Source organism: Colobus angolensis, unplaced genomic scaffold, assembly GCF_000951035.1.
Source record: "Colobus angolensis palliatus isolate OR3802 unplaced genomic scaffold, Cang.pa_1.0 Scaffold275, whole genome shotgun sequence".
Classification (NCBI taxonomy): domain Eukaryota; kingdom Metazoa; phylum Chordata; class Mammalia; order Primates; family Cercopithecidae; genus Colobus; species Colobus angolensis.
Window position 1 is genome coordinate 3,354,339 of NW_012115988.1, and position 12,525 is coordinate 3,366,863.

At 42.9% G+C, this 12,525-nt stretch overlaps 1 protein-coding gene across 1 annotated transcript in view; it reads left to right on the forward strand.

Annotated features, from left to right (window-relative positions):
- Positions 1-12,525, forward strand: part of LAMB4 (laminin, beta 4) — a 122,917-nt gene that overhangs the window by 47,038 nt on the left and 63,354 nt on the right. Inside the window, exons 15-17 of the mRNA XM_011948223.1 lie at positions 8,718-8,903; positions 10,186-10,301; positions 11,440-11,560. Of these exons, the coding sequence (XP_011803613.1) occupies positions 8,718-8,903; positions 10,186-10,301; positions 11,440-11,560 (423 nt within the window). The remainder of the gene's footprint in view (positions 1-8,717; positions 8,904-10,185; positions 10,302-11,439; positions 11,561-12,525) is intronic.

Sequence of the window (12,525 nt, forward strand, 5' to 3'; positions counted from 1 at the left end):
ACCCTCCCCCCAGCAACCTCTTCCATGCAACCTTCATTTAACCCAAAACAAAGGGCCTCAAACCTCTGTATGGCCTGTATTCCACAGGATGGGCCAGAGGTTCAGATGTTCCTCAGAGATAGGGAACAAATCTCCAGGTTGGCAACCCCCAGATTCCTTAGCTGGGAACTCTAAACTCACATTCCTTTTAGACCATAGGGTCATTCTCAGAGTATGCTTAAGTTATTGCTGTCAGATGTATTCGCCGTACACCTTCTGTGCAAGGGAATGATATGACAGAGGCCGTCCTCAGTATTCTTACAAACTTTAACAGAAGTGAAGCCCATTTCTGTACAGACTGCACTAGTCCAGACAGGAACAAATAAGGACCTAAGTTAAGAGGTAACAGAGAGAAGAGAAAGGCTGGAGATGAAACTATGAATGTGAATAAAAGCAAACCCAACTGCATCTTATGAAGAATTGTTTCAACATTCTAATTGGAGAACTAAGAAGAATTACAATTAACTTTTTCCATGGCTCATTGGTGGAATAATGTGAACCTCTTGGTCCATGGTATAATTAATACTTCTGATGGGTACTTAAACTGTCATTTCTTTTTAAGATGTTAGGCCGGGCATGGTGGCTCATGCCTGTAATCTCAGCACTTTGGGAGGCCGAGGTGAGATCACCTGAGGTCAGGAGTTTGAGACCAGCCTGGCCAACCATGGCAAAACCCTGTCTCTACTAAAATACGAAAGTTAGTTGGGCATGGTATCTCACACCTGTAGTCTCAGCTACTCAGGAGGCTGAGACACAAGTATCACTTGAACCTGGGAGACAGAGGTTGTAGTGAGCTGAGATCGTGCCATTGCACTCCAGTCTGGGTGACAAAGGGAGACTCTGTCTCAAAGTTGCCCATTTTGGAAAACAGAAAACTGAAAAAAGGAAAAAAAAAAAGATTTTAGCAACAGCTTTGCCTGGAATGTGATGCGTATTTCCAGCAACAAGGAAGTGATTTCATAATTGACAAAGAAAAGATAATACTGAAGAGAAATCAGAAGTAAAGCTTCCATGCTGATGAGCAGAGTGAGGTAAACCATTTATGAATGGCCACAGTCACATACCGTAAATGAATGATATGGTAATGAATGCACTTATAACTCTGCTTGGTCCATGCATGTACTCAGTTAGTAAAAGCTCTTGTTACCCTCATGAATAGAAATGGAGGAAAGGAAAAACCAAGTCCAAAGAAATCAGATCCTCTGGGGAAAAACATCAATAGCTTTATTTCTTTGCAAAACAAATAATTTCTAGAAATCTGGGTTCTGAAGAGTTAGAGAGTTGGACACTGTGAATTCACAATTTCTTGTTGTTTTAGTGAGGAGAGGTAAAGTGCTGAGGAGTGGCTCTCCTCTTAGATGGAGAAGGAAAGACACAGTGATGGCCCCTGGGTTGGTGCTGTAGCTGTGCCTCAGACTTTGAGGCAGCTGCAGTTGGTCAGTGCTGGCATCAGTGGCAGAGCGATGCCACCTCCTCACGGCCCAGTCTCCCATGGCTACAGAAGCCCCAAAGAGTCCAGAAGACCTTGTAGCCATCCCTTGTTATTCACGAAAGTCAGAGCCACTGTAGGCTTGTTTGTGGGTTGGTTCATTCCTTCATTTATTAGCTGTACTGAGATTTTTACTGAGCCTTCCTGGGTGCATATGCACAAATGGGTGTGTTGGAGAAGCAAATGAAAGCACACGTTGGCAGTCTTGTTCCCAAACCCAGCACCGCTTACACATAAGAGAACTTCTCAAGTGAATAAAATGGCTGAATGAAAGAAAACAGAAACACTTCAACATAGAGCCTGCCCTCATTGTAGTGGGAAGGAGCTGTGGACACAAATGGCTAATGTGTGGTGGGCTGGGCTAAGGGTCATGAAACAGCTGCATGTAACATGATGTGGACTTCAGATTACAGAGAAATATCCCAGCTGAGAAGTTCAGAGAAGGCTTCGTGGGCATTGCTCCCCCTACCGGGATCATGTGCACTTAATCATGGGGTCTTTGCTTTCTCCTAATTGTTCCTATTCCTGTGCTACAGCCCCATGAGGCCTTCTCTGACTTCTAGGCTAGAAGTGGCTCTCCTCGATCTGAAGTCCACCTGAAAAGAGGAGACTGCGGAATGAGTCGCTACTCCCCTCCCCTAATACCCTCAGTGATCCTCAAATTTTTACTGTGCATGTTACCTAGGGAGTTTATTTAAAATCCAGATTCCAGGTCTGACCCTTGAGATACCATATCTGGGAATCTGAGGCTGACCAAGAAACCTGCATGTTTGCCACGTGCCCCAGGTGATTCTGATATGGGTGGTTCATGACAGCACTTTGAGAAACCCTGCTTTAAGCATGCACAACATACTCCTCTCTTTCTTGAAATGACCACCTCTGTGTTATTGATTGGGAAAACTTCTTCTTATCCCTTAAAATCCAACTCAGATTTCTTTTTCTCTGACATTTCCTACCCTGACATCTGGACATAATTGTCCATCTCTAGGGTTCCATAGAGCTGTAATTTTTCAAACTGCAGGACATGCCAATTAATAAGTAGGCCACGGAATCAGTTTAGTGGGTCAGTTTAGTACAACAGAAGAATACAAAATAGTCATATTTTTATCTATTTTTTTCAATTTTATATAAATGGATATCTGCATGGGTACAGTGTCACTCACTGTCTTAGGTTCCTGGAAGCAGATGACAACAGGGATTCAGGTGCATGTGTTTTATTAAGGGAACACATGTCAGGGAAAACCTATAATGGAGTGAGGGAAGTAGGCTAGGAAATAAGAAAGGGGAAGGTAGGTATGGGGTCGAGGGTCAATTTTAGCTTTGGGTCTCATCCCCCAGGGAAGCTCTGAAGTATAAATTACACCACAGAGTTGTCCCCCACTGAGGCACAGGGCTGGCCTGTTGTGTTCCTGCATCAGTCAGTTGTTGGTGCTGGACTGCCAGGGCAGATGTGGGTAACCTTCCAGGTGAGATGACTCTAATCAGCCAAGAGCAAGGCCCAAGAGAAGGGGGCAGTCGGGAGCCATAGCAGCAACAGTCTCAGGAGCTGGCAGCTGCATGCACTGGCCCAGTAAAGGGGATCTGGCAGCAGAACAACAGCACCTACAACACCTACTCATTGCATGCTCGGACCCACCTGTAGGGCCCAGTGCAAAATAAAAATGCAGAGCTTGTGTTCTAAAATCAGAAGAAGAAAAAGGGCCATTGAAAGTACTAAAATATAAAGCATTATACTTTCTTTCATGATCATTCTCTCAGTTTGTCAGAGCATTTTGTTATTTGCTGTTCAATGTCATTCTATGTAAAGATATATTAAAATTTAAAATTATTAGCATGAATTATACCGTTCATCTTTGTAGAGTGCAGTGCCAGTTTTAACTGGAAACATAAGAACATTTCAACTCACACATGGAATCACTGAAATTCCAAAATTTGTATTCATATCCACATTGTCAATTTGTAGTCATACATACATATGTATTTCATTCTTAACAGAACTGTGAGAACTCTGCACAAGACTAAGTTAACTGTTTTCATTTCACTTCTTGCTATATATTCAACTGAAACTCTACCTTCAGCATACTGATGAGTAAGGAAGGACTGAAAGGAAATTAAACTGTGGGTTGTCCTGTCTTTCTTTCCTTCTAGTCATCCTTTTCAGTGGAAGTAGTGGGCTAATGCAGGGAAGTCACATGAATAAGAAAATATATGAGGTCTGGCATGGTGGCTCACACTTGTGATCCCAGCACTTTGGGAGGCTGAGATGGAAGGATTACTTGAGCCCAGGAGTTTGAGACTAGACTGGATTTGAGACCCCATCTCTGCAAAAAAAAAAATAAAAAATTAGCTGGGTGTGATGATGTGTGCTGGTGGTCCCAGCTATTCAGGAGGCTGAGGTGGGAGGATCACTAGAGCCCAGGAGGTCAAGGCTGCAGAGAGCTGCAATTGTGCTACTGCACACCAGCCTGGGTGACAGAGTGAGACTCTGTCTCTCAAAAAAACAAAAAAAAAGATATAGGATTCCTTGGTTGTTTATGTTTCTTAGAATGCCTTTCTTTCTGCATTCAAAAGAAGTCTGGTTCTAACAGAAAGCTCGGTTTCTTGGAGCTATCGACACTCCTGTTAACTTGATCACATGAGTAACACACTTACCTTGCACTCACTTTGAGTCTCACTGAACTCCCAGGCACACTAGGTCCCCCAGAATTCTGTGTTCATTGGCCGTGATGTGCACTATCTGCAAATGGGGCAACAAGGAAGCAGACACACATGATGCGCATATCTCTTCTGCTCACGTGCATGCTCCACTGTCCCAAAACACTTCACTTACAGAACAAGTTCAAAGAAATAAAATTATTAACTCTATCAAGATGGTGACAGCAAAGCATCAAATCAAGCATGGGGGCTTTATTTGGGGGGTTGGGGGTGGTCCTAGGTAACCATGAAGCTGGTCCTGCCCATTTGCTTCTTACATTAAGTTCATTCCATGCAGGCACAGCTTCTCCAGGATTCTGATTAGTCATATTTCCTGAGGAAATTTACAAAATGACACTAGTGAGACAAACTACAGCTTCTAGCTGCTGCAGTTGGTCCCAAGGCTATAATTGATACCATCTCCCTCCCTCCTCTCTACACATTCTGGATTCCCCTCATCCTCAACTGGTACTTCTGAGATGACTCACTCTCATCCCTCATAGGCTGGAGGCCCTGCCTTGCATGCCTTATCAGACTACATGTATGGGAGCACCAAAGATGCCCCAGTGGATCACCTCAGTGCTGTACATATTCCTCGTGTCCCAATGATATAGCCACACCCCTATAGTTATGGTAATTCCTTCTTGTGACTACTGGTCTGCTGGCATGAGGAGCCCAAGAGACCATGTAGCAGCCATAGCTTTAAGATTAGCAGAAGGAACTCTGTCCCCCTCCAGGAATCAAGACCTCTAGACCCACAGAGTGGTAACGTTACAGTGTTACAGTGACAAGAAGCCCAGATTCCCATAGCTACTGGGAGTGATAGTAGGCATGGCTAATCCTACTTGGTTCTCCCAAGCCCATGTATTCTGCCTGTTAGGGACAGAGCATCAAATAAATTCCTTGATTTAAGGAGTACATAATATCCCAAAGAGCACTGGCCCATCTCCTTGGGCTTCATTTCCAAGTTTGTGAAGCTAATGCTTCAGCTGCATCTTTAAGGGGCCCCAATGCACTGCCATCTCAGGTTAGCATCTTCCAGGTAGTATGGTTTGTGTAAGGCCAGTGAATCCCAAAATCACATGACCACTGCTGAACTCCTTTTGCTGGAAAGTGGATCTATTGTGCAGAGGAGATGTTATGTTTTCCCATCTTGGTGAATTAGACACTCAGCCCTCAGAAAAGGGTGCTGGCCAAGGCCACAGAACAGCTGGTTCTCACTATGGGAAGTCATGTGATATCACCTTGGGCCAAGGCACCCACTTCACTAGCCCTCAATGTAGGGGACTAATGTGGTATTTCATAGAATATATTGATGGTCCAAATCCTTTTGGGCTATATTGTGACAGAGAACAAGAGAATTAAATAGGCCTGGAGCAAGACTGTGAACATACCCTCTTGCCCTTCCCAAGTATTCTCCTCAGCACTCTGACTACAGAAGGAACCCACTTGCCCTTGTTGGAAAATAGAGCACCACCATTCCACCCCACCACATTTGCAGACAATATAGAAACAACAAAGGACTGCAGATATTCCTTTTTCCTTACAAGTATGGAAGAGAAAACATTTTTGCATATCAATATCTACATAGCATGTTCCAGAGGCTGTATTAATCTGCTCTAGTAAAGACACTCCATCCAACCCAACAGCTGCAAGTAGGACTATACCTTGGTAAATTTGTGGTCATTCCATCTGCCAGTGATCCATCCAACAACTGCAGAAACAAGACTGGTGCCTTAAATGGGGATATGTTGAGAACCACCACCCATTCATCCTTTAAGCCTTGAGAGTGGCACTCTGAGGATGCCCCTGATTTGCAGTAGTGTTTTTATGTACTGTCTTGGCTTGGGGTTGGGGCTCATTTTACAGGATTTTACTTGGTCTTTTCCTACTACAAGAGCTCTTAACCCACAAGTCAAAGAACCAGTGCCAACTGCAAAGCAGATTCATTCCATTATATACTCAAGAATTGAAGAAAATTATCAATAGGTGGTTCTGTAAATCCAGTGAAGTCACTATGAAAGGCACCTGGCCCAGCAGTCCATTTTAGGACCCACGTATGTCCCTATTCTAACAAGGGGACCATGGTGGCACTTTGGATACCTGGTTATCAGCATAAGCTCAGATCCTGTATCCACTAATACTGAAATATTATGGGTATGCCCCCTTCCCCAATAGACAGTTATCTTTGTATAAGTAATTTACCTAGGCTGATAATTCAGCCTCTTCTCTGAAGTTCTGCAACTCTTACAATTAATGCTTGTGAAGAATATTCAGCTCTTCTTGCCCTCTAGTTTAAGGAGATGAGAGTCTCTTAAAACACGCCCCAGGGAGGCCCTCTGATTCTCACACTTTTCTTTACATTGGTGATTGATTGTCCTGACCTTGTCATTTTCTCTGATCAAAGACATTCAACAACAGCCACCCATTTCCACAGTTCTTACTGGAACATCAAAGGATGTGGATGCCTCCCATATCTTTCAGTGCCAGCAATACTGTTCAAGTCAGTGCCTCCCCTTCCCTGCCTATATTCTGTCCCATTTCTCCACAGGTGACGGTTTTAGCAATTGTATCACTACTTCATGCCAGGGATCATCAGTGCATGTCACCCACCATGATCCTCACTGCCAGCCAAACAGTAAATTATCCACCTCCAGAACTGCATCTTAGGATCTACTTTTAGGTAAACTGGCTGGCATTAATTATGTCAAGTCAGGTGCCCTAGGAGAGCCTAAGATGGGATTCAATTGCATGTGATTTTTCAAGGAAATATTCTTCAGGAATACTCTTAAGAGAGTGAAGGATAAAAGATAGAGAAAAGGAAAGAGCAGAGCGAGACGTGGTCTCAGGTAAAACAAACCTTGAATTGATCCTCAGAGGAGCTCAGGGGCATACACTGCAGGCAAAGTTGTCCTGCCCCTTGAGACAACCTGGTCAGCCTTGTCTCAATCAGTCATTGGCTATGAGCTTCCAAAGATAGTGTCGGGTGGTTAGGGAGGGAAATATGAAAGAGCAATCCTCCAGAGCAAGGCTCAACTGTGAGCTGTCAGCAGCCACACACACAGCAACTGGGGTATGGGTGCACAAACAGCTAAAGGAGATTTGGGAGGGGTACCTACAGTGTCTACTGCAATTGCAAGGCTATTTTATTTTATTTTATTTGAGACAGAGTCTCACCCTGTCACCCAGGCTGGAGTACAGTGGCGTGATCTCGACTCACTGCAACCTCTGCCTCCCAGGTTCAAGTGATTCTGCTGTCTCAGCTTCCGAGTAGTTGGGACAACAAGTGCACACCACCACTCCCAGCTAATTTTTGTGTTTTTAGTAGAGATGGGATTTCACCATGTTGGACAGGCTGGTCTCTAACTCCTGACCTCGTGATCCACCCACCTTGGCCTCCCAAAGTGCTGGGATTACAGGCCTGAGCCACTGCACCCCACCTCACAAGGGTATTTTTTTTTTTTAATGTTTGAAAAACATTGCATATGGATGACTTTACTTATACCTCTGTCTATTAAAACCCAATCTGACAGTATAATTTCTCATTTACATTTCTGCCTCAGATGCAAAATTCTAAACTCCTCTGTGGCAGAGGCTCTGTCCTATTTATTTTGCATTCCTAATTCAGGAGCTGGCACATAATTGTTACTAAACATTTATCAAATGAAGGGCAGTTTGGGGTAGATCACAGAGCAACTAGAACTCCAGGCTACGTAACTTGGGCATTATTCTGTTGGCAGTTAGAAAGAGTTTGAGATGCCTGGTTGGCAGCAGTACATGATATGTATTGGACCAAAGAGAGAGAAGAGAACAGTGCCAAGAGACTATTGCAGCAACACAGGCAAAAGTAACAAGAGGAGGAATTTGAGCGGAGGCTGTGAGTGTGGAGAGGCAGATGCAAAAGTAATTAAAGAGGTATTATCTACAGGGTCCAGATGGCCTCAGGCTGACATCCAGTATAGAGACCGTCAGGGATTCTAATTAATCATGTTAGGAGTTTTATACTTACATGCTCCCAAGCAGATAGAAGAGGAGCATTTCTCATTTTGCATGAAAGAAATATTTAGAAAATAAATCCATGTGGGTTTTCTCATTGTCATGCCCAATTAGGCAAAATCCTTAAAGTGGGCGTGGGAATAGCCTCCATATTTTGGGCAGAACTCCACAGTCATATCTGAGAAAACCCAAGGTTATCCATGTGGAATTTGCTCAGTTCATTAGCACAAAGGGTACTTAAAATTAAAGTTGCTTCCCGGGACACTGCTTTCAAATCAATCATTCTATACAGTAACATATGTTCCAAAGCTGCAGTATTAGCACATTATTCTCAGCTGGATTCTGGACTGTATTCTGCTTAGAATAATTCATCTGTGACTCATATGAATCATATACACACCAGGAAATACAGGGGGTGGTGCAGTGGGGGACTGGTTTTCTTGAACTCTTTCAGGCCTTGATTGTAGGCAAAGCTGTTTACATTCCTCTCCCATTTTAGGGCTCGGAAACTTTTGGCCAGAGTCCTGCTGTTCACGTTGTTTTAGGAGAGCCAGTTCCTGGGAACCCTGTTACATGGACTGGACCTGGATTTGCCAGGGTTCTCCCTGGGGCTGGCTTGAGATTTGCTGTCAACAACATTCCCTTTCCTGTGGACTTCACCATTGCCATTCGCTATGAAACCCAGGTATCCTTTAACTCTCCAACTTGGTGGTGAAAAGCTGACAGAAGTACATTCTTGAAATGTTTCCATTTCAGCCTTGCTAGAATAGGTTCATCAGAAAAGGATTTGTAAAAAGTGAACATCTAGGGAGCGTTATAAACCTGATTTCTTAAAGATATTGAAGCAGCACAGTGAGCCATATGCATGCATGTTGTAGCCCATGGAGAGAAGCTACAGTTGAAGTTATATATTTAAGGTACCAGGTTTAAGGAAGTGGTGACTGTTTGTATAAGAAAAATAGCCAAAATAACACAAATCCTGCCCTCCTGGTACTTTTCTTGTAAAAATTTAATAAACCAGCACATGTGCAGAGATTCAGACTCACAGGTGATGCAGCTGAGGTGTTTGTTTGCATTTGGATCTTACCCTGCAACAAGAGAAAGACCAAAAGCAAACTGCCCCTCTTGTTTCCCACTACTAGACCCCCTGCTGCCTGCCTTTTAAGAAATATCTAAAACAGAATACAAGCCAAATTAGAAAAATAGTTGATTTGCACCAATAGTTCCTAACCTTCCTTTGGATCTGAAACCCACTCAACATCTCCTTTGAAACGTATTTGATATGGCTGGAGGGGGGTGTGGTCTTAGAGGCTCCCAAGCCCCACTAGGGACCACATTCTGGAGGCTCTCATGGTGCATCACATGCCCAGAGCAGCTGATCTGCTTTGAAATGCATGATAGGACATAATTCTCTATTTCTCACTTACAAATGAAAGCCAAGGAACGTCAATGAACTTTGGCTTAGTGAATATGATAAGAAAGGCTTTAAAAATATATATAGATTAATTTATCTATAGAGAGAACATGACCCTGACACCTTAAAAAAAGCTTTTCCAAATTGTAAGGCTTCAGAATAGAGCAAATTTGCATATCTCCCCAATATATAGATTCCTTTTGTAAAGGATTCCAAATTATTATTATTTGTTCTGTGATCCAGAGCCATGATAAACGAGTCAACTTCCTGGGAAATAGGGGTTAAGGATTATGCTTGTCAGGAGAGCTAAAGTTTTTCCAGGCCCGTGAGCCCATGAGAAACAATGCTTTTTCTGCCTGGGTCACAATTCAGGCATCAGCGAGTTGGGCCTGGGAGTGAACCTCTAAGACTCTTTCAACTCCAAAACTATTTGCCAAATGGCCTATGGGTTGCAAATTCAAGTTCATGCACTTTCCATTAGCTATACGTGTGTTCGTGCAAAACATTTTCCTGCATCCTTGCAGTGACATGCCTTAATGTCATGCCTGTCTAGTCTGCAGCTGACTGGACTGTCCAGATCGTGGTGAACCCCCCTCAAGGGAGTGAGCACTGCGTACCCAAGACTTCACAGTCAAAGCCTCAGTCTTTTGCCTTACCAGCGGCTACCAGGTATGTTTCAGACCTGTCCTCAAACATTGAAAGCTTCTTAGAATTTTGTTCACTTATCAGTAATTTGTATGTGGGAACTAAGTGGGGAAAGGGGAGGACTGAAGAAAACTGTAACATATATTAAGCACTTACTGTGTGCTACACTATGCTTTACATTTATTATCACTTTTAATCTTCATAACAACTCAGTACGGCAGATTTTGTCTTTATCAGATGAAGACGAAATTGAGAAGGAGAATACTTAAATGACTTACCGAAAACTCATTGCTAATGTGTAGCAGAACCAGGATTCTAGCCAGGATATCCTGACTCTAAATCTTGAGTGTTCCTTTTCCAGTCCCCAGGTGGCTTTGAAATGTAAGAAAACAAAATGCAACAAGAATAAGAGTAAAACATTCAGCTTGATTACTCTCAATAGATGAGAATCTTTGAGGTAAAAGCCTACTAATTTTGAGGCCACTGATTTTGCCCCAATAGAAACTTGTGGCAAAATATATATATATATTTTTTGAGTCAGAGTCTTGCCCTGTCACCCAGGCTAGAGTGCAATGGCATGATCTCTGCTCACTGCAACTTCTGCCTGCTGGGTTCAAGTGATTCCCCTGCCTCAGCCTCCTGAGTAACTGGGATTACAGGAGCGTTCCACCATGCCCAGCTAACTTTTTGTATCTTTAGTAGAGATGGAGTTTCACCATGTTGGCCAGGGTGGTCTTGAACTCCTGATCTGGTGATCTGCCCACCTCGGCCTCCCAAAGTGCTGGGATTACAGGTATGAGCTGCAGCGCCCTGCTGCAAAATAATTTTTTTGAGATTTTTTGAGATCCTGTTGATGTTAACATGAGAGATGGGATGAGGACCTCTGTCCCATCCTTTCCCCAGGGTTGTCATGACAACCCATAGCCAATAGTTTCTCAGACTTTGATACTTGGCACAATCGTATGGAAGAGCCACAGAGGATCTGAACATGACTTTACCATCCAACCAACCCACTTGTGCTGGTCTAGACCTACACTGGCCTCAGGGCCACGGTGTAGGTCACTGCCCAGCACAAGTGCAACGCTACCAAATACTATGGCCATTTAGCTAATATAATTGTGCTTCTGTGGTCTGAATTTTTGCTTTATCTCTCTTAATACAGAATCATGCTGCTTCCCACACCCATCTGTTTAGAACCAGATGTACAATATTCCATAGACATCTATTTTTCTCAGCCTTTGGAAGGAGAGTCCCACACTCATTCACACGTCCTGGTGGACTCCGTAAGTATCACAGAGCTTTGTGGGTGCTTTCTTCGCTACTAAGCACCATTATAACTACTTTTAGACTCATTAGTGAAATACTTCTTAAAAGATGTAAATGTGTTTGCTCAATTATAAAAGCCACCTAATAGCATTTGCAAATCTTATATAACAGTATGTCCCAGTAATGGTTTGGAGTATTTTACATATTCTTTAATCACAGAAACCCTGTGTGGTAGGCACTTTCATAATTTTACAGGTGATAGAACAGAGGCACGGGGTCACAGAGCTAGTGAGTGAGGAGTTCAGAATCAGAGCCACCCTGCCTGCTTCCACATCCCTGCCCTGAGCCACGACAGCACCCTGGCGGTGTAGGAAATGTGTGGAAGAAATCCAACCACACTAATCATTGTCATTTTCTAAGTTCCCATTTTATACATCCTACGCTTTTGTATCATTGAAATCAGAGTGCTTATACAACGTTGTAGGCCAATTTTCTCACCTCACACTTCATCATAAGCATTTTCTTATGGTACGTATGCTGTCTTCTTATCTTTAGAAACCATGCATAACATTTCCTGAGTGACTTCTTCCAGCGTCTTTCCCCCACAGAGTGGGGCGACTGGCATTCCTTCCAAACTTCTTACTCTGCGCAGCCCTTCAGACCCAGGCTTGTCCCTGGGCAGAGTTGGGCATTGAGTAGATTTACTTAAGTTACTTATCTATTTTCCCTATTCCTGGTCATATAAGTTGCTTCTATTTTTTACTACTATGTGTATTTGATACATGTTTGATACATATGTGTATTTGATACATTTGAAATATACATATATTTGATATATATTACTACTATATATATTTGATACATATTTTTAAAAATACTTTAAAATATTTTCCTACTTTACCTAAGGTGTTATGGCTCTTGAAATAATTTGTCAAAATATTTTCTGGAACATATTCCCCAATTAAATTTTTTTTTTTTTTTT